Source organism: Physella acuta, unplaced genomic scaffold (genome assembly GCF_028476545.2).
Source record: "Physella acuta isolate Inbredline_101_S28 unplaced genomic scaffold, ASM2847654v3 ptg000986l, whole genome shotgun sequence".
Taxonomy (NCBI): Eukaryota; Metazoa; Mollusca; class Gastropoda; family Physidae; genus Physella; species Physella acuta.
Window position 1 is genome coordinate 23,533 of NW_026732503.1, and position 26,408 is coordinate 49,940.

Here is a 26,408-nt window from a genome sequence, read left to right on the forward strand (position 1 = left end):
AGATAGACCACAGACCACACACGATAGACCACAGACCACATCGCGATAGACCACAGACCACACCGCGATAGACTACAGACCACACCGCGATAGACCACATTGCGATAGACCACACCGCGATAGACCACAAACCACACCGCGATAGACTACAGACCACACCGCGATAGACCACATTGCGATAGACCACACCGCGATAGACCACAAACCACACCGCGATAGACTACAGACCACACCGCGATAGACCACAGACCACACCGCGATAGACCACAGACCACACCGCGATAGACCACAGACCACATCGCGATAGACCACAGACCACACCACGATAGACCACAGACCACACCGCGATAGACCACAGACCACACCGAGATAGGCCACCGCTCCAATAGACCCAACCGGCCCTCACTCCACAATTAAAAATTCATAAACTACAACCCATCTACTACTCAACCCAGACACCGTACTCCCCACCCTTCAAACAGCTAATGTAAAAATCTGGCCATTGAAAAAACAAAATGTCTGATATCGCCTATAAAAGAATGAGGAAGCTGTTTACTTCTAACACAAGCTTCACACATTAAAAATAAAAATAAAAACTCTTTTGGTTTCATTTATTTAAATATGAAATTTAAAATGCTAAAGTAGCATAGTCAGTAGACCAGTAAATGAGGAAATGGGTTTTTTTTTTATAAGAAAAAAAAAGGCGGGAATATTCTAGATGGGCAGATGGCGGGAGATCCCGTGTGATGGACGTCACGTCGAGTGGCCAGAAATCTCCTCTGGTAATAGATGGCCATGTAGGGTAATGGCCTTTCTTCAGACGTGCTAAGGGCTTGTTTTTTCTTTCTTCCGAGACTATACGAAATTTCTTGTCTTTATTTTGAAAATAAACAAGCAAAAGAAAAATCACACGACTTTGAGAGTATCCGACGAAATTTGTTTAAGAATGTTTTTAGCTTAGTTTTGACAGTTGATAGGAGAGGTTATTTTTATTTTTCGAAAACATTCATAATGGTATTTGTTGACCAAAAAAAATGTTTTCATTTTTGTAGTTGCCCAAAAAAAAAAAAAAAAAAAACTACTGAGAACGATGACGATAACAGAATAAAATGTGCAGTAAATTGAATTTGGCCAACAAAAAGAAAATAATATTCAAAAGGTGGCTTGAACGAGTTTTTGTTTTACTAAAAGCAGCATAATGCAACACAGGCGTGTTAGAAATATAACAGAAAACTGAAGTTCCTTTTTTTCAAGACTTGGTCAGTCTTCGGGGGAGGGGGAGTTTCTTGGCTTGGTTCAGTTGAAGAGAATTCGGTGTGTGCGCTAAAATACATTTCGCTTTCTACAGGTCCCCGATCACCAAAATGCATTTAAACTGAAAACTGATGATAAGAGTTCACGAACTCAGTACCATTCGACAGGCACTAGATTGGAATCTCCAAGCAAGAAGGAAAGTAGGTAGGCCAAAACAAACTTGGAAAAGATCAGTTGTCAGTGAAACAGAAGCAGCCGGAATGTCGTGGACCAAACTTGGGTGATACGCTGAAAACCGAGTACAATGGATAAGTGTGGTTGCGTTTGTATGTTCCATAAAGAGTCCACATGAATGATGCTGCTGATGATGATGATGACATGTGGACAAGTGGTCACACGCTCTACACCATAACCACGCCATCACATTTTTTTTAAAAACAACAACAACAACAACCCATGTCACACGTAATCTTCCCAAAGCCGTAGGGAGGGATGAACATTTTGCCGGACAGACGGAGATTACGTTGTAAGAATGGAACAGCTCATTTTATCCACATAGCCGGATGCCATAGGCTGTTTTACAGGGCCCACAATATTCACGAAAGGGACGATAATCAGCTCAAAGGGACGATACTCTGTTCAAAAAGGGAAGAAACTCTGCTCAAGCGGAAACTCACTAAGTCGGAGATTTTAAAAAAAAAAAAGTATTGTACAAGAAACAAAATACAAAATATCGAAATACAATTTTCAACATAATCTATGAGTTTTTTTTTATTACACAATATTCACGTAAGGGACGATAATCCCCTCAAGCGAAAACTCACTGAATCGGAGATTTATTATTTCTTTTACTATTATTATAATACAAGAACTAAAACATTGCAACACAAATTTCAACAGAATGTGTGGGATATTTTTATTACTTAATGTATACAAAAAACAACTAAATTCTACACCAACGTGAACTTTTAAAAAGCATAACACGAACCCCCCCCCCCCCCCCTTTCCCCTCGTCATACAAAGGTGGCCATAGCACCAAGCTGGCTAAATGGATTTAGTAGCAATTTATTTCCTTATTCGCGCCGCTCTTCTCACCTTCCCATCAACCACTTCCGGTCGCCATTTTTTTTAACGACAACCGCGAAAGTAAAACAGCAATGTGACACCAGGACTGGGAATAATTCATGGTCATCAAACCCGGGGAGGTGTCAAACTACTTCACGTTTGGGACGTTGCTAGGATGGGGGACCACACCAGGGGGAAGGTTCATGGGGGTGGGGTTGTGGGGGGGGGGGGGGGCGTTAATATTTGAGTGTGGTCTAGTCATAGAGGCGAGATATTCATAGAGAGGATGGATAGGAAGAGAGAAATATACATGAAAATTTGGGCACACAGGGGGGAACTAAGTAGAGATTCATCAAAGAAAAACATCAAGACACGAGAATGTGGATATTGGGGACGGAGTGGTTGAATGGTAGAGTTTACGACTGCTAGCCTAAAAAGTCTAGAGTTCGGATCCCGGGACGGGAGTCTGTATGACGCCCTTGAGTCCACCCAACTCCGATAGGTACTTGAATAACGTTAGGGAAACAAAGGCGGCTGGGCATAGCGGTGGCCACACTATCCCTAAACAGATGAACTCTACTTCATCTGCATCTTTGTCACGAACGGGGGGAGATGATGACAATAAATGTGGATACATGGGGAGAAAGATCTATGGTAGTCTGGATATAGAGGAGTAAAATTTATGGAAAAATTAACTAACGAAAAACAAAATGTATACGAAATTATGGTTGTAAAGAAGAAATACTACAGGGATGTGGATCCACAAGAGAGGTACCATTGAGTAGGGGATACAAACAGGAAAAATATTATTGAAGAACAAGATAAATACCCAAGAATCTGGATAAATGAGTGGTGAGATCCAAGGGCCAGTGGATAGACTAGAGTAGTATCCATCGTTATCTGGATATACAATTAGTGAGATATTTGTTGATCTTTAACACACGGTAAACATTCATTAAAATAGATTTGGATGCATAATGGATATTAAGCTTCAAGGAAATATACCTTTATCACCTAAAAATTTGTAAAGACCAGTTCCAATTAATATTTTTTACGAAATATTAAGGAGATTGATAACAATATTTGTATGCAGAAACAAACCAGATATCGTTATTGAAATAGGTTTCTCCGCTACATAAATCACCAGACGCTTCTTTTCATTAGCTCTAAAATTATCCGATTCCAAAGTGGGCTTTTTTTTTCTTTTTCTTTTTTTTTTTTGGTGTAATTAGAGAGAATCGATAAACAGAGTGGAAAGTGCATCGATTTTTTCCAATGAGGAGATCGATATTCCTTGTGTGTGTATGCGTGTATCTGTGTGTGTGTTCAGTTATTCAAACGTCGGCGAATCTTTGTTCATGGTAATGCAAGCACAGTAGCCGAAGCGCGTCGGTATTCGCCCTGATAAAGACCTGGACTGACAGCTATTTCTTCAAGTGAAAAGGTGCCAAATCCTTATATTGTAAAGAGTAGAAACTCAAGTATACAAGGTGGGTGGGGGGGGGGTCTATCTTTGTTTAGCTGTTGCTTTAGTTCGATATTTAAAAAAAACTAAACAGTAAACTCATCAAAAACGAACAAGTATAAACAACAATGTGATATTTGAAAGAAAACGGTACTGTCAGCACCGAGGCTTAGATCCATTGTTTCATAATGTGTTTTTAGCTTTTTTAAAGCTGTGTTTTTATAGCTTAAGTAAAGTACGGAGATGTTTGTTTGATGTTTAAAGGTGTGGGAGGGGGCTACGTGCGTGCTTAGACAATAGGGCACCATAACTGTTGGTATCACCATAGCAACGCCTGGGTCTGTACCCACAATATGGTGCCATAACTATCACCATAGCAACGTCTGTACTCACAATATGGTACCACAACTATCACCATAGCAACGCCTCTACCCACAATATGGTACCACAACTATCACCATAGCAACGTCTGTACTCACAATATGGTACCACAACTATCACCATAGCAACGCCTCTACCCACAATATGGGACCACAACTATCACCATAGCAACGTATGTACCCACAATATGGTACCACAACTATCACCATAGCAACGCCTATACCCAAAATATGGTACCACAAATATCACCATAGCAACGTCTGGACCCTTACTAACAATATGATACCACAACTATCACGTTAGCAATGCCTGGTTCTGTGCCCATAATATTTGGCACCACAACAATCTTAGTCACCATCACCATAGCAACGCCTGGGGCACCCTAACTATTACGATGTTGAATTTAATTTGACTTCTAAACAAACATATTTTTTTTTTACATAAACGCGATCAAACAAAAACTAATCTAGCTGATGTTTTCTTCATTATGTTTAATGAGTAACCTGAAACCATTTTTAATTCCATTTTTATGGGCTCAAAATTAAATGCATCATTTTAATCTAAGTAAGCCAATTAGCATTTTTTTATAGAAAATAATTATTTACCGAGGGGATTTAATCTTGGAATATTTCTTCTAATTCTTATCCTTACAACAATGTATATATACAGATCTAGATATTACGCAGAATCAGATAGAATATTCTAACACAAAAACAGATAAATAAAAATAAAACCTGTTTCTCCTTCCCTCGGGTATATTTAATGTAAAAAAAAAAAAGAATTTAATTAGTCCTTACATTAGCCACGCCATTGGAGACAAGGATGCCTCGAGGCTTGAAAAAAAAAATGGCCGTATGTCGTAAAAAAAAGGATATATACCGGAAGTGCATCGCCATGAGAAAATCGCTAAGTTTAAGCTCAGCGTCTATTACCTAAATTGAACATAGCTTTACGGACGCCATAGCGGCCCCGTTGGCGACATTCAACATAGTGCATAGGACGGCCACAGAAGAATGTACACATTATACACACATTTTTTCTACAAGGATTTTTTTATTTAAATAACAAATTTTGCTCGCCGCCTTGCGTATAAACTTTTATCTTTTTTTTTTTGGAAAAAGGCAATCACAAATATCATTAGAACAGAAAATATTTTTTTCTCGAAAGGGCAATGAAACATATTACTAGATTGAAAACCATTTTTTTTACAAAACACGAAGGACGTGAAAAGAATAAACAAACGAAAGCAAACATAGACATCTAAATAATGATTAACTGGTTTCCACAATAGACGTCACTAATGCAGACAATATACATGAGCTAAAACGCAAGCATAACATACGATATTATGGTTTAGAATTTATGTGTTATGTTGGTTTTAGTTTTTGGAGGTAGAAAGAGAGTTAACTCGCAAATATATCATTATGTCCAATATACATTAATCTGGAATCGCTCGCGTTGAAAACGGAAAATTTAAAAAAAAAAAAACATATTTTCTCGTATTAAAAGCGCTAAGTTTAGGTTACCATGACAACGCTCGACTGGAAGCCGCCCACCCAGCAGTGAGAGAAGCTGCTGGGTGTCATGGCGACCAGCCTGTGACGCCATGAGCAGGTGAGCGACAGGTTACAAACGACATGGAGAAACCTGAGTCGGTCACGTCAGGTGGGTAGTCTAATGTGCAGGGTGGGGGGGGGGTGAGTGGGAGGGAGGATGGTGATGGATGAGGAGGAGGATGAAGGGAAGAGGATTGGTGGAATCAGGCCGGCAGAGAAAGTAATGTGGGGGGGGGGGGGGGGATGAGCATTTGATGAGCGAGGTGGGTGAGCTAAGATGGACGTGCATGCTGTAGGTTAATGAAGAGGCTGGAGTTAACATGTCGTCCATGCCTTGGGTTCATCCAGCGGTATTGACAGGCTATTTTTATTTTTTATTTTTTCCCGAATCCGAATACGGAATAGAGTGGGGCAGTATTGTAATCGTAGGCAAAATCGAAACAAAAATGTAGACATCTTGACGTTTTACACCTTTTTGAGTCGGTGAACCCAGTTTTGATATAGTGTCTGTATGTTGGTATCTGTGTGTGTGTGTTGACATAATAACTTCAATCATCTTGACGAAATTTCATAGAAATAGATTTATTTGATCTTTTGATCGATTTCCGGTAACCGGACGTGGTACTCTATTTCCGGTTTCTCAAAAACCTTTGGTTTTTATTAATTTATTCTCGTAGTCTCATATTCGAAAAACATTTCACCTCTAAGTGTTAAAAAAAAGAGCTGTTTTGCCACAAACGTACCTACAATTTCTACATCACGATTCTATTCGGCGGGAATAGTGTCACCCCAACCCTTACATCTACTGCTGTGTTACACACAGTATAGAGAAACTCACTTCCACTTTATTTCTTCTCTATCGAAAAACATTTGCTCGCAAGCTGAATTTAAACGCAATAACCATAATAAAATGTTAAATTAATTGAAAGTATTGATGCCAACAAAGCACTAGTCGTAAGTCTCATTATTTAAGTAGCTAAGAAGGCACGTGTAAGGGCATGTTGCCTCTAAGCCGCGCGGTCATTTTGTAGAAACATAATGTGCCTGTGTATAGGACTTTTAGAACACCACGCACAAAATATTCGTTGCACTCCAGCTTTCTCCTCTCAGATGGCGAGTATGGGAAGGGTTTGGGTAGATATGAGTGATTCAGACAAGTTTATTATGTTTACATGAATAACCTTACCCCGTCCCTAACCCTAGCCCTGACCCTAACGTTAGCCTTAACCCCCACAGCCACATCAGCTGTAGTGTCCTGTTGATGTTTTTATAAGAACTGCAAATGGGTATCACGAGAGAACGTAGCAAACAAGGCTGAACACAGGAAAGACTAAACAGTAATTACAGTAAAAGACTTTTATGATCAACAAATAACATGGACTAATTAATTATTTTTTCCCCCCACAGACATTCTCATAATTCAATTCCAGTGAATAGTTTCAAATTAAGCTCAACTTTTATTTTACTGTTTATCGCCGACTCAATTTTTATTTTTTTACATAAATTAATCACGAAGAAAATAAATCATGAAAGTATATTTTTAGTGAGCATAGAAAAGCAAAGAACGGTAACTCTGACCAAGTTAACTAACTCTAGCCAGAAGGTCATTGGCTGTTATTTCATTGAATGTCACAAATGACATTAACCACATCCGTTCCTCAGCGCTACTCAATGTTATTTCGGCACGAGAGGTTTCATCAAAGGAAGGCTGAAAGTTTTTTTTTTATTTCCTACGAAGGTAAGGGAAACCACTCAAGGTAGGGGAAACCACTCACGCATTAAAAAAACGTAACATAGCAAGAACCTTCACGCCGAAGGCAAAGTTGTGCAAGATCATCCCCCCTGATTGACGGATTAACAAATGTGTCACACTGTCTTATTAACGACTTATAACTTCTGCTATAACATAAATTCACCCTTTTGTGCAAGATGTATATTAAATTAAAAAAATACCATTAAAGCAGAACAGAGAAAAAATTTGTTAAATGAATGAATCTAATTAAATAATTATTTTTTTTTAAAAACCAGTGACATTAAACTTGAGAAGTTTAAAAATTCATCAATATATTCTATAGATTAGGTTATGTTAAATACTTGACAAAGGTTTTTGAACAGTAAAAATATTAGTGAAGAAAAATTAATATAAAGCCCACTCAAAAGATACTTGATATGGTTATAATTTATAATAGATTACAAAATTTCTCTTAAAATTAGTTCTAATTTGTTCTGCAATGTAAACGGTATGAGTGTACTATGTACCGCGCATGTAAAAAAATTAGTTCAATTACAATTAACAAATATTTTTTACTCACAGGGGAAATAGCCATGATAAAAAAATACAGTAACAAATGTATAGGTTAATTCCCTTTAACATACTAAATTTGTTGTTCGTTGCAAACTTGTATGTAAGCAGTATTAAAATGCTTGAGATAACTTTTCATGTAAGAGTGTTATTAGTTTATGACATAACGCTTATGAAATTTTATTTAATAAATTTAATTTGTTTATTTATTATTCAAAAGAGAAGGCGTGTGTTGTGGATATATACATAATTTAAGTTCAATCATTAGATGTTTGAAAAAGATGTGAGAGCAAAAGTATTGTATTCAAAGAAAAAAGTGAGTTTTCAATAACACAGGTAAATAAAATTAACTTACCTTTTGTACGATGTGGTCAAAGTTAACTCCTAATTCTAGGAAAAAAAACGAAATATTTTAAATTTTATTTTAAATATTTTAAATATACGTTTTCATAATTCACAAAAAATGACAACTTTGAAAGAAGTGCAGCAAACTCACCTTCTAGCAGTGGAGGTTCATCTTCTTCAGTGTCTCCACCTACTGTTTTATCTGTGTAAGCCATAGCGTTGGGGGTCAGGATAGACCCAGTGTATGAGCTTTGATCCGCTCCAAAACCAGCATCTCCGCCAAACGTAGAGCCTTTGGTATAGCCCTGATTGTAATCAAACTGCCCAAATTGTCTGAAAAGAAAACCCAACTTACTTTGATCAATATTTTAATAAAGAAAAAGAATTAAGTTTCTTTTTCAAAACTGACGGTCCATGGGGCAAATAAAGTAGAGTTCACCTGTTTCTGGGACCTCGGAATATGAAGGGATAGTGTGATCAGCACTTTTATATTCCCTAATGTGAGTTAGGTACCTTTCAGAGATGGTTGGACACAGGGACATGCTACTGATTTGAACCCGCATATGCTCTCTCGCTATGCCGTCCTCAATAATTTAAAGCAGTGCACAAAAATTATAATTTAAAATGAATAATAGCTGATAAATGTAGATGTAAAATATAAACACTTTCTGAAGATAAAAAAAACAATTATCTCAATTTAACAGAGAAGGTAACATAAATAGATACTTACGGTTCTTGACCAAATGGTGCCTGTGCATTGGGATCAAATCCGTAATTCTGGTTGTCATAGAAATTTGTCTGATAGAAACCTTCCTCTTCGTTGAATCCAGCCATTTTTTCCGCGATAATTTTCCTAAAGAAAATCATTCAGTGTAAGTTGCAAGCATGTTAAATTGTTATTATGATAGTATATATAGGCCTACGATATTTAGCCATTATAGTAGAATATACTATCCAAACTGTGTACCACCCTAGGTTAGGCAGAGCAAACACATATCCACAACTATTCTTTGCATATGACATTCAACTTTCTGACAATGTCATGCTTGTTCAGATGGTCAAAGTGGATGCGCATCAGGCATATATTGTTTTTGTGGCGTGGGTTCCATTCCTTTTTTTTTAGCACAGAATTTTTATTTTACTTTTTTCCTATTTTACTAGTTAGTTGAACTTTTTAGAAGTTTGACATTAGTGTAAGGGAAGTTTGACATTAGGGTTAGGCAATAGGGTTAGGTTTTAGGCATTAGGGTTAGGGAGGATTGGGTTTGTCATTAGGGTAAATATACATAGGCCTGCATTACTCATTACATAAAAAACACTAACATGAAGGGAGGCAATATTTTTTTCACTGCGAATGCATTGTTTTATTCTGGCAAGAATCAGCCTATATGAGGGAATTTTTATACCAGTGTCAAATAATAGAATCTTCTTAAAAAAAGGATGCAACATTACTGGTAATTAACTTAAATACACACATGGCTTGGTAATGTCAATGCTAACCCTAACCCTGGTCCTACCATAAGCCTAACCCAAATTTAATTTCATAGTAATTTCTAACCATAAAATTAGTCGAGACTACAATACTAACTAACTAGATAATAGATATCTATAGGGCATACTTATACTTAAGTTATATACTATCAACCCAACACAGACACACCTATTTTTTGGGAGAATCTATTTATTCTATTATATTATGATACTATTATTGGACATCAGTATCCAGTCTAATCCAGTATCTATTATCTAAAAAAAAATTAGTAAAATCATCCCTACTTTTAGTACTTTAGTTAATCGAGTGATCTAGTCTAGACCTAGAGAGGTGCACCCGTCCAGAGACGACAGAAAAAAGGGTCTACTAAGATTCTAGATCTAGGTCTAACTACTCGATCTAGACTAGTTTTCTAAATCTACTTTATACAATACAAAGTTACTGGTGAAGTTACTTAACTTTAGTTAGTTTTACTTTTATTTTACTAAACTAAAGTTTAGTTAGGTACTGTTACACTCTGTTAGTGACTCTGTTACACTGTTACAGATATTTGAATACAGTTCAATACAAAAACAGTGACTCTGAGCTCTCGTAGCTAGTCTAGATCTGGAATCTAGATCTAGATCTAGATCTAGACTTAGATCTAGATCTATTCTAGATTCTAGTTTTAAAAAAAAATTAAACAAGTTAGCTAGATCTAGATCTATATGTTTTAAAGCGGTGTAAGTAATAAAACAATATTGTACACAAGTTAATTAACGTTTTCTTTTACTTTTATTGAAGTTATATTCTAGATCTATTTCTTACCAGCCTGTTGGCTATCCTTATTTTGTTTCCTTAAAAAACGATACGAAAATGTTTTGTGTACGTAAGAAGCGAAAGGTAATTTTAATTACCGCAACAAAGCGAAACCCGTTTTGTGATTATTAAAAATATAGATCTAGATCTAGATTGATCTCGATTCTTAAATAAATTTTGTAATTTAAATGGTCGTCAAAGAAAAAAAAAAAGACGCACACATCAATAAATGGGGGGTGGGGGGGGGGGGGGGAAGTAAGATATTTTGGAATTATGAGGTATAACAGAAAATAAATTTAAATATAAATATTACGTTTCCATTGTTGTAATTAACAGAGCTTAACAACATCTACCCTCACTGTTTATCCTTGAAAGAATTATTAAGTTATGTCACTTTAATGCTTATAGATCTATATCCTAATCTCTTTATCCAAGTCTTGGACTAAATAATTATTTTTGTGTGTTGTTGCTGTTTACATGTTGACACTTTTTAAAATTTCGTTGTTTAAAGTAATTAAAAATAAAACTTTTTTGTTAGTCAGTAGAATAAATTCAACACTGATCTTGGCTGAGGGATTAAAAAAACTGAAAGGTTTGTGGTTTGAGATCCAGAGATCGGGACCTAACCCCTTTTCTACAGAGTTTCTTCCAGGCATCTCTTCGGGGGGGCGAAGCCCCCCCCCCCGAAATTTTTTTACCGCCCCCCCGAACGAAATGAAATTTATATAATTTATATAGAAAATATATACTTTTAACAGTGTCCGCCCCCCCGAAGAAAGTTTACCGCCCCCCCGGAAGATTTCAAGTGCCCCCCCCCGGAGAAAAAAGTCTGGAAGAAACACTGCTTTTCTAACACACACCCCACCCGTGCCCATAAACTAAAGTAGGACATTAACCGATTCGGTGTGTAATTTAATCTAATTTGATCTAATCATATTCTAATGACTATACGTTCTCATTACTAATAGGACAAAATACAGTAGGCAGAGTTTCTTCCAGGGCGGACTAAAATTTCCCGGGGTGGGGGGGGGGGGGGTGGGGGGGGTAGACGTTCTTGGGGGAGGGCGCCACGAAAAGATGTCTGGAAGAAACTCTGATCTTAGGTATTCTTGAAAAAGGGTAAATCACGGCTGGGGGGAAATTGGTCTTGGGCAGTGGCGTAGCGAGGTCGGGTGTCACCCGGTGCGGCACTTAATGGTGTCACCCCCCAGAGGCATAGCGACCCTTCCCGGGGACAAACTTTCAAATTTTCGATTTGCACCCCACCCCCTCAAACTTTTGATTTGCACCCCCCCTCAAGTTTTTCTCTATATATTTTGCTATTTTTTTTGCCTTGGTGTCACCCCCCCCCCCCTAAATGGTGTCACCCGGTGCGGTCCGCACTATCCGCCCCCCCCCCCCTCGCTACGCCTCTGGTCTTGGGACACCGCGTTTCTCAAAACTTAACCGAATGGTGGATCCAAGGGGAAGAGATGAATTGGCATACATACTAATTCTAAAGCCTGTTTAAAACAATGTTTAGCTGATAATGTACATTAGCTTTATCGACTCTGGTGATGTGTTTTATGATTATTTATAGCTCACAAGCGGGAAATTTGACATGTTCGACTCAATTACCCACCTCCAGAAAATGCTAGACTTCTACCCATATTTACTTACTGCTTTTTAGGTCAGAACAGCGCGTAAAAGATGTTCTTATCTCTGTTTAATGGGACTGCTAGTCGGGGTAGTTGAGTGCTCGACTGCTAGTCCGAGAGTTTACAGTTCGGATCTCGGTCCTAGATAAACACTGCAGGATGTCACTGAGTCTACTGAACTCTGATGGGTACCTGACTCAGGTTAGGGAAAGTAAATGTGACCACACCATCCCATATCAAGGTGAGTTCAAGAAAATAAAGTTCAGGAAACATAAAGCAGAGGTTAGGAAACATAAAGGTCAGGTAACACAAAGGTCAAGAAACATAAAGATCAGGAAACATAAAGGTCAGGAAACAAAAAGCCGATGTCAGGAAACATAAAGGTCAGGAAAAATAAGGGTCAGGAAACATAAAGCTCTGGAAACATAAAGGTCAGGAAACAAACCCGAGGTCAGGAAACATAAAGTCGAGGTCAGGAAACATAAAGTCGAGGTCAGGAAACATAAAGCCGAGGTCAGGAAACATAAAGTCGAGGTCAGGAAACATAAAGTCGAGGTCAGGAAACATAAAGCCGAGGTCAGGAAACATAAAGTCGAGGTCAGGAAACATAAAGCCGAGGTCAGGAAACATAAAGTCGAGGTCAGGAAACATAAAGCCAGGGTCAGGAAACATAAAGTCGAGGTCAGGAAACATAAAGCCAAGGTCAGGAAACATAAGGGTCAGGAAACATAAAGGTCAGGAAACATAAAGCCAGGTCAGGAAACATAAAGCCAAGTTCAGGAAACATAAAGGTCAGGAAACACAAAGGTCAAGAAACATAAAGATCAGGAAACATAAAGGTCAGGAAACATAAAGCCGAGGTCAGGAAACATAAAGGTCAGGAAACATAAAGGTCAGGAAACACAAAGCCGAGGTCAGGAAACATAAAGGTCAGGAAACATACAAACTATTCCATCTTCTCTATGGATTGTTAGGTCTGATTTTTCTAATAGTGTGCTATAGCTTTACCGTTTGGACTTAATATTTTCACCATATTTCCTAGCCTATTCCAATAATGTTTAGATAGTTTGCCGTTACTTATTTTAATTCTAAAAAAGGCTCAATCGTAGAAATATTGACACTTTAAGTGGTCAATACGAGTCAGTAGCGTAGCCAGGATCGTCTCATGGGGGGGGGGGGGGGGGGGGTTCAAATTTTTACCCGGGGACAAACTTTCGATTTGCACCCCCCCCCCTCAAACTTTCGATTTTTACCCCCCCCCCTTCAAACTTTCGATGTGCACCCCCCCCCCCCCCTCAAACTTTTGATTTGCACCCCTCCCCTCAAACTTTCGATTTAGACCCCCTAGTCATATTATGCCACGATTTTGTTCTTTTTTGAGTATTTTAATCAATGTCCATTACAATTTACAAAAACAGTCTTGTGAAACTTCTGAAATTTAATCACACTTTTTAAATCTCCCTCCCTCTTGTCACATGTCGTCACAATATTCACAACCCCTCTCCCCTTTGACTTTGTTTATGGATTATACTTATACAAAAGAGTATTCCAGCCTCAACCATAGAAACAATGCTTTAAAAAATTTGAAAGTGTTGAACTTGCTAAGATCGTGTGCTACCAGCTGGTTAAGGCCAGATTTTCTTCCAGGCATCTCTTCGGGGGCTCCGTCCCCCCCCCCCCCCCCACCCCCGAAAAATGTTGTCCGCCCCATCCCCCGGGGGGGGGGGGGAGAAAAACAAGTCTGGAAGAAACACTTATTAGGGCCAGATCTTTAGCTACATTCAGTAATTCTCAATAAATTTAACAAAACAAAACAAAAACAACCTAACTCATAAAGTGTCCGGTTTTTTTTCTAACTTAACCGTCATGTTAAGTAAGGTAGGGCTGGTCTAGCAATGACAAATTGAAATTATTTTGTAACACTTATGTTTTTTTTTTACATCTTTAAAATATCAATATAAGCCAAATAATAATTCTAAATCGAAAGTAATTTTTAAAAAATAAGGCTAGCACGTTTTTAAAAAAAAACTACATAAGATCATTTTAATTTTTCACGTTTTCGTTACACAGTGTTCCTAAATAAAGCATGGATATGTAATTTTTTTTTTTTATAAATATGAATGAAATGTACGTCAACAACGATGTTTTTATATTGACAATTGCTGGAATGAATATGGAATGAATGGACTCTGTACATTTCAAATATAAAATACGATGTGATGTTATTCAGGGGGTGGTTCTGTCTTCAGCCATTTTGGAAAACGTATGCGCGAACAAATGTAATCTTTCACCCGCATGAGTCGCCCACCTACGCGATGCCAGCGTGTTATTTCTTGCTGGTTGTTGTTTACGTTATTTTTCTTTGGGATGTTGCTTTGGGTAGTGGTTCGGGAGCCGGTTCGGTGGCTGGTTCGGTGGCTGGCTCGGTGGCTGGTTCGGGTGTAGGTTCGACGGCTGGTTCGGGCGCTGGTTCGGGCTCTGGCTCGGGGCTTAGCTCTGGTTTTCTTGCGCCGCGCAGGCTGTCTCTTCCTTTTGGCCCGATACATCGCCACATGTCTGCTGGTCGTGTTTGACTTCTTGGGCCTGGCCACAGGCTTCGGGGACGCAGGTGGGGAATCCGTTTGTAGGTTTACGTGTCTGCTGGACCGACGTGTGTTGGAAATGTCAGGGTCATTATCTTCGGGTTCATCGTTTGGTGCGGGTTCATCATCGTTGAGTGCGCAACGTGATTTCCTTGCGAGCTTTTTCACCTCTTTATTCCTGATGTTGATGTTTACATATTTCTTTCTCCTGGATGTTCTAGGTTTAGGTCGCCGTATAATTTTTCTCCCGCGCTTGCGATTTTTTTTCTGCCGACGTCGGTTGTTAGATGTGTTTTTGTATACCCGCCTTTTGCCTTTTTGGGTAACTCGTTTCTTGACGGGTTTCTCTTTCTTGTCGCGCTGTAGCTCTGGCTTATCGTCCTTGTCGTTTGTAGTTACGTCCCTGCTATCTGCTGGAACGCCGGGCATGCCTTTTACCAGTGTCCGCCACAGAGTGTAAACATTCAGGGGATCTTCCTTGACCTCATCATGCCCCTCGTCTAAATTACCAACGGTTATTTTTTTCTGCTCAGTAAGGTTTTGATCCTGAGCATGACCGTCGGCCGGCCCGTGGATGACTTCTCGGCGTTGCTGGTCGCTTTCTTCCGATTCGTTTCTTCGCCTACGTCTTCTTGTTTTCCGTGTAGTTTTTCGCCGCCGTCGAATAATTCTCCGCCTCTGCGCATTACGCCTGCGACGCACTCGTGTTCGTAATGAACGACGACGGCGATAAACCCTTTTTTTGACGCCCTTTCTCAGCGAAGCTCGTTTCCGGGGGCGGGATTTCTGGCTTTTTTTCCTGCGACGCTTGGAGCCCTTTTCGGGAGATTTCCGCCGAATAGGTTTAAACTTCACCAACTCAATCAAGCTACTTTTCAAGCGCTTGCTTGTCGTCGCTTCTTTTATACGAGCTTTTTTGCTTAAAGCCTGTTGGAAAATTTTAGAGTTCAAGTCCGCTCGCGACGGGCACCAGCGGGCTATCTTCTGCTGCGGGCTCATGCCGTCGCTCTCGTTCTCAGCGTTCATTTCTTTAGCACGGACCGTCGGTGCGAGCATGTTTCGATTTGGCCGAAATGTTTTCACCGCACGGTCTTCTGGAGATCTACGTCTCCCCAGCCACTGCTGAGGGTACTGGACAGGTCTTATTCTAGGCGTAGGGCCTCTTGTTCTCAGGCGTGTTCGTGAGCTAACGGGGCTTTGCCAAACCCGCTCTACTCTGCGTGGCCGTTTCTTCATGATGTCTCGAGAAGATTTTACGATTTATTCAGTCAAAGGAATGGAACTCACCTAACCCGCGGTTCTTGTGTGTTAGGCCATTCCAGTGTGTGTAAACAACTGCCTCCTAAACACATAAGATGGCGCCTGTGTAGAGTGGGAAGCTACACAGAGTTCCGCAGCGTCATCGAGTTGGATTCTTAACAAATGGTTTGAGTTAGAGGCTACATGCTTGAGAGGATGAAATAAAATGACGTAAAATTATGGTCCACGGAAAGGAAAATGTCATTGTATAAGTCTCTAAGTAGATTTAGATAATTGTATATGAATGCATGATTTTTAAATACACATAATGTATATGTGTAACTGTAAAGAAAGAGGGTGGACATGAACGTGTGTGTCAGGTCACAAAAACTGCCCTCCCCCCAAGGCATATGTCGAGCCTAAAAGAGAAGGGTTGCAATGAGATGATGCGATTATTTATGCCAATGAACAAACCATTTTATCGGAAATTTAATTATTTTATTTGGCCCTTAAAAGGGCCGTATAAAAAAAATAAAACAAATTTTGTCTTGAGAGTTGTTGAATCTCCGCTCACTTCTTTTTTCGAGTTGGGCGTTTCTTTGCCGCGGGGGCGGTGACGCTTCCGGTGCTGATTGCAGAAAACGTTTCTGAAAATTTCTTATGGACCGTCTCTGCCCTGCGTGCCCAAGCTGCCCGTGCCATCTCTATTGTCCGCAGTATAATTGACGTGCGGGGCTTACCTAAATCCGGTTTATTTTTATCCTTTCTTTGAAAAAATGGCGAGCGCGTGGTCAGAAGTTTGCCCGAAAGAAGATTCCTCAAACTGGGAATTCCCAGCATTCTCGCCGCGCTGTTCAGAATCCATTCTTTAGCAAGTTCTGGGATGACCTTCCCTCTAGGACTCTGGCTGTAGGGCGTCTTAAACACCGGCGGTAGCGCCGCAGCAACGGGTTTCCGTTTCTTTATCGTTGCTGATCTTGTTCTAGGGCTCAAGTTGTTCTGCCCGTAGCTCCGCTGTCTGGTGCGAGTCGTCAGGTTTCGGGCTGGCGCGGTCGTTGGACGATACCGACTGGCGGCATACCTCTTGGGAGCCGCGCGTAACGTTCGCCTCGGTTTTTGTGTCTGGGTTCCCGGAGATCTCGCCGACGTGGAGGCCCTGAGACACGGCATGGTTGAGAAGGAAAACGCCACGCCGGTGAAAGATCTACCACTGCCCAGCCGGAGGCGCCGCGCCCTTGTAAGAACTATTTCCAAACACCCGCGGACCTCCTGGGTGGCTTTTTTATATTCAATCCTAAAGAAAACCGGTCAATTTTTTTTTTTAAATTTAAGCCTCATTCAAATGTATTGTAAGGCCAATCTATTCTTAGCCTGATTATATTAAAACTTTTCTCATTATTTAAAAACAGCGAAAATATTTAGGCCTATTTTTTTCAAATTTACCATTCTGTAGAATGCTTACTAGTTCGTCCGCTTACACAATGAACCACCCAACCTCTCATGAATGACTCCGTTGCATTGCCAGCGTTTGTCAAACCCCTGCGTTTTCCCTCAGCTGACGTCATGGCTTTTCCGGAACCCAAACACCCAGACGCCGACTACCCGCCAACAGCTGTCGCCAAAATATCGAATGCAGCCGGAGGATCTTGGGACGAGAAAGAACCCGACATCTCCGTGGAGACGCTCGTCGACTACATCGTCGCGGCCTTGCGGACGATGAAGAATAAAGAAGGCTCCACGATGACCGCCATACGCCGCCTGCTGTGCTCTGAAGGATTTCTGACGCCCACCACAGACATCCGACCTGCGGTGATTCTAGCGCTGAAGCTGGGGAAGATAGAGCGCCCCCCTTGTGCCATCAAGGCCGGGCTCTACGGGCGGTACGTGGTCGTTGATGACAAACCCAAGATAAAAAAACAAGCCAAGAGGGGGGTCAAACGATGCAACTCGAGGAGTAGGCCTCTAGGGCTGTCGGACAACAGGCAACGCAGATAGAATTTTATGGCAATGTTACGAGCGGAATATCGACAGGTTCCGTAGCTTACTTTTTGTTTAAGGTCCTTTTCAGGACCAACTTAGTATTCAACTTGAGAAAAGGGCTTGAGTTCTTGTAGTTATAAATCCAGATTTTAATCGTCAGTAAGTGTATGTGTGTGTTAGAGGCGTAGCGACCCCTCCCGGAGACAACCTTTCAAATTTGCCCCCCCCCCCCCCATATATTTATAATTCAAAATAGCAGCTAAAATGAGCTTATTTTGTCGCCCCAGGACATATGTACTCCCCTCCCTACGCTTTGCAATGTGTGTGTTGGGAGTCGGTGTGTTCGTCACTGCTTTGAGTACTATGTAGCCTATACCGTGTGATTCAAAATTTAAAACTCCTTACCGTTTAGTTTTATTATTAGTTTGTCATGATACTTATTAGAAATTTTAAACCTACCTAGACCATAAACCTAAGAACATTATTCTTCTACAAGTAATCAGCAGAGAGTGGTAATGAAAATGCCGCTCCCCCCCCCCCCCAGCAAAACCCAGCGCTCAACCAATGCCTTTATCCCCCCTCCCCCATCTGAAAGTACAGCACAGATAGACACAACACAGCAAAAACACAACTCACACCACCACCAATTAACTTTTCATACCTCAGGCTAGCCTGGTGCTTCTCATCATGTAAAAAATACCCAATGATAATCTTTTAGTCTAAACAACTATCCTACACAACAATTTATATTTATAAATGTATGATGTATTCCCTCATAACATCCCATGTTTTTGAAAATGGCTGCAGAACTCATGAGAGAACCATTGCTTATATACAGATTAAGAATATATTAAAAAAAAGATTAAGATTAAATTAAGCCCGGTAAGTAACGAGGACTAAGTTATATACACAAAGATCAAACCACAAGTAAAATCATATACCAAAATAAAACAATATTCCAACAATTTTATTTTGGATCCAAAAGTAACCACTTGACCACTGTAGTTAAATGCATTTCAAAAAAATTCAGCGTTGAATTTTAAAGGCACACAACTCCGATCATATCACAGACCAAACAGGTGGCCTTAAATTTACATAATAAAAGTTTGGCATTTATTCATTATTGCAATTTTATAAATGTTAACACAAATAATGGCTTAGTTATGAAATAATAAAAGATTAACACAATGGTAAATAAAGCATCAGACAAAATACAACATGCTAGTCTTGTTCAATATGTGGAGTGATAAGCAATTTAACTGTATAAAACAAAACAATATTTTTTAAACAAAAGACGGTGACATTTATATAGTTTTAATACTAGTCACATAAACAATTAAAACAAGCTAAATAAAACGTAGATGGCCTATGCATATTTTTGAAGATCAGACAGATAATAAAAATATCTTTTTTTCCTTTTTAAAAGAACAATCTGGCAAGACTTGAGGAAAACTAAGGCAAAACAATCTAGAAAAGTTTTGGTATATAACAAAATGATAAAGTATTGAGTAGGTTACTGTAAAAAGAAACTAATATTACTAGATATCATATGTATCATCAACTGACGTACTTGACTTGGGTAAATAGTTTAAAAAAAAAATGTTACTTGGCATCAATTTTATTTTACTTAAAAAAAAAAAACACCACCTAATTTTTTGTAGAATACTTGAATATTAAGTGGGCCAAAATTTGTTTCATTATTTTAGTGTATGGGTCCAACATTAAGAAGTTTGGAGCAAAGAGAGACAAACCATGTGACATCATTTATGTACGTTTTAACAATCATAAGGTGTCTATAAACAAAAAAACGACTATAGTTGTTTTTTTAAAAAAACATCTTTCATATAGTAACTGGGTTTTTAAAAAGTGATTAATTAAATGTTATTAATGTTAAAATTAAAGACAATCACAAATAAAAAAGCACAATAAAATAAGTATTATGCTTATCTTACATAACCTTAAGAAACTGTATTAATAAATAAAAGATGTACATTTCATTATAGACATCTTGAAAAATGTATATCAATTTAAAATATCCAATGAGTGCTACAAGCCTCACTGATGATTTTACAAATTAGACAACAATATTTATAAACTTTGATAATACATTAGTGGAAAATTGGATGAAAAGAAAACCATCATATTAATAAATACCTTGTGTAAGTGTGTTTTACCCCAATTATACCATATACACAATTGTCACAAAACATTTTTTTAAATAGCTTAGTTGAATTTTCAATTTCACTTATTTTGAATTTTAAAAAATTGTAATTTTTGGTAAGTGTGGAAAAGGGGAGAGAATCTGGGATTTCTAAATAATCTTTTTTTCAAAACAAAATTGGTCATGGTTATTTCAAATATCAGTATAAAAAGTCAAATAAAAAAAGAAAATCAGGAATGTGTATGTGAGATGATTAACCAACTTATGACAAAATAGAATAAACACAATGGATACATGGCTAAAATTTTCCTTCCAGCTGGCTGACTCTCAGCAAGAAATGCAGTGGATGCTGGTAGAGAAAAAAAAATGAACATAAGTTTTTACATGATTTAAGGTTATAATTCTGCTTTGAAAAATTGCTAAATCTTGAAATGATTAAGTTTTTTCTATTAAAATGGAAAACCCACAAGAGGATGAAAAAAGGCTGTCCCAAACTACAGTGATGATAAAAACTGTGTTAAACAGAAAACAAGCTGGTGGGAATGGATCATCAAAACAGAGAATTTTGGAAAGCTGTAGTTGGTGGTCTGTATTGCAATGTCAAGAAATGATGATATAACTTGAATAAATAAAATAAAAATTATACATATCAAGTTCTTCTACAAAGTTAACTTACCAAATGTAGACCAGCCAAAGCCTAGCACAACACTGATGAATCTTACTATAAACATGGCTATAGAAGCACTGCTAATGCTCAGTAGAATGCGGCACACAATAAGGGAAATGGCAAGAGGGCAGACACAATAGCCTAATACACAGATGCTTTGGAAAAATGAGCTGAAAAATTAGAATAAATTTAAATCAGTTTTATTAACATAATTATTTTTCTAAGAATAAAAATAGTAGTATATACATAAATATAAATTAATTTTGAAGAAAATAGTTTTAACAAATAAAAAAGCTTGTATATAATTTATAAAATATTTAATTATAATAATATAAAATAAAATTTATGTATAATTATTTTACTTTAAATTTTTATTTAAGGACAAAAATTATGATAGAGAATTACATGTTTCCTCCAAGTAATTTAATGTTAAGTGTAACAACACTGGCCCCAAGCCAATAGATAACAAACACTTCAGCAAACTGAGGCCCTCCATCATTTTCTCCCATCATGTTCAGCTCGTCTGTTGATCCTTGCAGCATACTGTTTCCAAAAAAATGGTTCAAATCATTTATTCATATTAAAATTGTATGAATTAAGAACCTATTTTTTGCGCTAGATATTTAACTACCCCCCACCATTTAAATATAGTTGGCTTGTATAATAATATTTATTTTCTTGAATATAAAAACTTGTAGTTAATTTATAGAAGATTTGTCTACCTACATGGCTAAGAAAGTGCACAAAACAAGTGGCCCCCAGAGATCCCCTGTGGATGAAATTACAACAATCAATATAAAATTATTTAATATTATTTGTCAAAAATATTATTTTTAAATTTCTTTTTTAAAACTTTCTTTTTGTAAAACACAACTTATATTTGAGTACTTAAAAAAAATTTATAAGAAATCATACTAACATTCTTTTAGTAAAACTCTGCTTCTTTTGGGTACCAAAACATGTGCAAATTTATAACCAACTGCCTTAACATCTCTCAGCTAAAGAAAAAAAATAAAAAATTATTAGGCCCTAACTAAATTATAATAAGACATTTTAAGGTGATTATTGTACTGTTATGTTGTTAAAAGTTACAGAGAAATATGAAAAAAAAATTGGATTTTTTGCTTCAGATCTCTGTAAGTAAATGGTTTTAATCTGAATTTAGATTTAAGAGAACCGACTTTTTTTGTTTTAGGCTTTAAAATTTTAAAATAGCATCCTACAATAATCAAATAATAGCTGAAATATCACAAAAGGTTATTATTGATTACCCATACCTACATAATAGTAGAGCTGTGATTATAAATACTTTTTAAGCTTACAATTATGGCCATGAATAGAACTATCAGTATCAGGTATTACAATTAGAGTCCTTAATAAATTGTGGATAGGGCTAATTTACAAACATACTGAAAGTAAGAGAAAAATGTAGTGTTAATAAATGTATAAATGCTAATATTTAAATTATACAAACAATTGTCTCCTTGACAGGTTCATCTAATGTAGATAGCTCATCATCTGATTTAGCTATGCCAGGAACTTCAATTTCTCCTTCAAGTGGCACATCGACAACCTGAGGATTTTAAAGAGAAAAATTATAGTTTTTAAAAACTAACAATTCAGTTCCCAAACTCAATTGTTTTAGTTTTAGTGTCAACTTGGGTACACATTGCACATTCGCAGAAGAAAGGAATTTCAACAAACACATTTTAAGAGTATTTCATCAATGTAGTGCCAATTTTGTATTTTTAAAAGAGTGTCTTAGATTTTGCTAGAACTGATTTATTTAAATGTAAACAATGCTGCTGTTACATTTCTTAGATCCATAACACTGCCCAGAAGCCTTAGGATGTGCTGTGTGAAAACATCAAGTGTAAATCTATGGAACATCACGGGGCTAACTTAGACTACTGCAGGGGTGGCATAGATAGAGTCTATCTAGATTTGGACGATATTTTGATTCGTCCCTTTGAATTCCTGACATAATGCACTCTTTAAACTGATGAAGGTACCAATAGTGCTAATGGGGGAGCCCAGGGTCACACGAAAAGGCAGTCAGAACTAAAAAAAAAAACCTGACCTAGGGTGGATCAATCTACAGAACACAAATTGTCCAGACATTTAACATTAACATCATTTTAAAAAATTGCACTGTTCTCACTAAAACTAAGACCAGCGCATAAGAGATCGCAATTCCACAGCCACCACTTATAGATCTAGTCCTAGACTGTATGTTGTGCATTTAGAATTTTCTTCTCACATTTTTGTTTTTAAGCCTCGCCATTTCACATCTCGCCTTTCACCACAAGAGAGTCAAGTTAAATTTAGTTAAAAGTAAGACTAAGGATTAAGAATCTTAAACAAGATAATTATAATCATAAAGAAGACAAAACCCTCAGACAAGCACAAAGACAAGTAAAATAGTTTAGTTTCTAGTTAGATATCTACTATCTAGAGGCCCTAAGTCTAAGCCAGCCCTAAATTTAAATGACTAGATTCTAAGTCCAGGCCACTCTAGGCCTCTGGACCTACTACTCTAGATTTAGTAGATCTAATTAATAATTATTACTATAGTAATTAAGTTTCTAGTTCTAGAATAATAATCAGATCTAGATCTAGTTTTAGAATCTAGATGTGTAATCTGTGGTTTACTTTCTGACTTTCCTACCGCACTGATTGAAAAAGAAAAGTAAAGGCATGATTCATGATGTTCATGACGATTGACGACAACAGGACAGTGACACCGACATCATAATATCAAACAGTCTAAAACTCTAAAGTCTAACTAATTAATAATTACTAAAGTCTAAAGTTAGTCTAAAGGGTAATCTATCGTTTTAGGTACGTAAAATCGCCCGCGACTTGTAATGTGAAAAACAGGTGACTCCTTAAATTTTAATAATTATTTCACATTTTGAGGAGGATTTATGTTTTTTAAAATACAAAAATGTTTCCTTGTTTCATTTATGTATCTGTTTTTAAACAATTGAATTAAAACTTTTCATTAATAAATGAAGACTAGCGATGTTTCCAACAGATGCAACCATGCTCATTTACTATAGCACTACTATAGCAGCCATCTTGTTTAAGTTTTATTTTTATAAGATTCAGGGGGAAGTCACTCTATTTTACATGTCTGCTGTTTATATAGCAAATCTTGCTCGCAGACACTGCTGTTTAAAGTTAATTTCTGGCCTATTTGATATCCTATTTATTTACTAAATATTATTTAGCCATTGATTTAGGTTTATTATCCATTTATCTATAATATTTGACACAAACATATCACAATATACCTCTATTTAAGCCTTGACAATGAGGTAACATTTTCGTACATTAATAGCCGCGGGCGATTTTACGTACCCAAAACGATAGATTACCGTCTAAAGTCTAAAGTTTAGACTCTAAACACACTAAAGTTAAACATCATCATAGATCTAGTGTGCTAAGACATAGAATCTAAAGCTTATAAACTTTCTATCAATATTATAATAAACAGTTAAACATCTATTTAATTTAGTGCCCAAAATTGTATTTAAAAATTTAAAATGGATGTAACGTAACACCTCGTCGTGAAACTCCACGTCTGCCATGATAAGCAAAGATATTTGTTGTGGTTTAGGAATAAAGAGGAATCTAAAAACAAGGACGGTATTTTATGTGGAATGCGAAAATACTTGAGCAGCGCGATTTACGCCTAAACTAGATCTAGATCTAACTACTACCAGAGTTTCTTCCAGGCATCTCTTCGGGGGGGGGGGGGGGGGGGGCGGCAAAGCCCCCCGAAATTTTTTTACCGCCCCCCCCCCCCCCCCCCGAACGAAATGAAATTTATATAATTTATATAGAAAATATATACTTTTAACAGTGTCCGCCCCCCCCCCCCCCGAAGATTTCAAGTGCCCCCCCCCCCCGGAGAAAAAAGTCTGGAACAAACACTGACTACTACTAGCCTTATACTATACATATATTTAGGTCTATAGGCCAATAATGAGAAAAGACCTTATATATTTAAATAGGCTATATACGGAGGCCTACATGAAATTAATATGGGACCTAGTAGACCTTAATATCATAAGCAGAGTTTCTTCCATGCATCTCTTCGGAGGGGGGGGGGGCAAGCCTCCTAAATTTTTTTATCGCCCCCCCCCCCCCCGAACGAAATGAAATTTATATAATTTATATAGAAAACATATACTTTTAACAGTGTCCGCCCCCCCCCCCCCTCCCCGAAGAAAGTCTACCGCCCCCCACCCGAAAATTTCAAGTGCCCCCCCCCCGGAGAAAAAAAGTCTGGAAGAAACGCTGATAGCATATACTACCACGTTTAGGCATATAGGCATAGCTATAAGCATTAGCCTACTCTCGCCTTAATAACAATGAGATGAGACTACATTCATTTGACCTATAAAAACATATACGCCATTTAGATCTAGACTAGTGTTTTTAAAAACTGAATGTTTAAAGCCAACTTATTCATCTAATTATTCTAACTGCCTTAAAAGTGTCGCAAAAAAGGAGGGGGTGAGAATAAAGAAATCTAAGGGAGATTCGTTGGCCTATCGAACACTACTCTATGGGCCTACAACAAAATGAGGGTGTGGGGAAATTGCGAGACGCGAAAAGCGAAATGGCGAGGCGGGAAAATGCGAGAAGGGCGCGAAAACGGTCGGTCACGTGACTTTTTGTCTCGCATTTTACCACAACCCGATACTTACGCTGGGTGGTGTTGAAATGCGAAGATTTCTGCGAAAAATTTACCTAACCCGATTTTCAGTGGTATTTGGTCCAGACTTCAAAGACATTTCGTTTACATTGTTAAAACTTCCTATTTTTCCGTCGCTAGACATACTGATGATTTGTCAACTTCCCCCATCTTTTGTGTCGACTTAGAATACCACCTTGTTCGAAACCGACGGAAATACCGCCGACGATAGAGCAACTTCTGTCTTTTGTGTGGAACGCCGAGGCCGCCTGATTTACCGTCTTTGAAGATCACCGTGCCCGGATCCGCTGCCGCCGCAAACATATTTTCTATTGTTGCATAGAAATTTTGTATTATAGCCTTTTATACCCTTTATACGCTTTTTTCCTAGCTTTTTTTGCCATATAAATATAAACACAAGGAAATGCCTACATCATTTGGATACAAGTATTCCGGAGGTAAGAACTACTTACAGTGTGTTTTCTCTTCCAATGTTCCTTTACACTAATTTATATTAGATTTTATATCACGGTGGTGACTTTTCCGAATTTTCCCATAAATGTTATATTATTATTTATTAATTATTAATTTATTAAATAAAATTATTTATTAATTAATTGTAAAAATATATAAAAATGTATTATTTATTATTTCCATAAACAAGTCAGAAAAAATAACCTCAAATTAAGTATACGATTACTGCCCTATGTGAAGGTGAGGACTAGATTAACCCTCCCTTATGTGTTGCTTATTCCTAAGTTTTTATGAACTCTCAGTGC

At 37.8% G+C, this 26,408-nt stretch overlaps 3 protein-coding genes across 3 annotated transcripts; all 3 read right to left on the bottom strand.

Annotated features, from left to right (window-relative positions):
- Nucleotides 1–8,356: 8,356 nt before the first annotated feature.
- On the bottom strand, nt 8,357–10,793 carry LOC131954255 (protein YIPF5). Its single transcript, XM_059317832.1, has 4 exons — nt 10,668–10,793; nt 9,099–9,221; nt 8,520–8,701; nt 8,357–8,413 (listed from the first exon to the last, which is right to left on the bottom strand). The coding sequence occupies exons 2-4, from the start codon at nt 9,200–9,202 to the stop codon at nt 8,370–8,372; spliced, it is 330 nt and encodes a 109-aa protein (XP_059173815.1). The 5' UTR covers nt 9,203–9,221; nt 10,668–10,793; the 3' UTR covers nt 8,357–8,369.
- Nucleotides 10,794–14,517: 3,724 nt separating this feature from the next.
- On the bottom strand, nt 14,518–16,113 carry LOC131954252 (NKAP family protein CG6066-like). Its single transcript, XM_059317830.1, has one exon. The coding sequence runs from the start codon at nt 16,111–16,113 to the stop codon at nt 14,518–14,520; it is 1,596 nt and encodes a 531-aa protein (XP_059173813.1).
- A 2,935-nt stretch (nt 16,114–19,048) lies between these two features.
- Nucleotides 19,049–24,544, bottom strand: LOC131954253 (protein YIPF6). Its single transcript, XM_059317831.1, has 7 exons — nt 24,491–24,544; nt 22,399–22,497; nt 21,844–21,922; nt 21,651–21,693; nt 21,330–21,467; nt 20,934–21,094; nt 19,049–20,606 (listed from the first exon to the last, which is right to left on the bottom strand). Exons 1-7 carry the CDS (start codon nt 24,515–24,517, stop codon nt 20,488–20,490), a joined length of 666 nt encoding a protein of 221 aa, XP_059173814.1. The 5' UTR covers nt 24,518–24,544; the 3' UTR covers nt 19,049–20,487.
- Between the last annotated feature and the right edge of the window lie 1,864 nt (nt 24,545–26,408).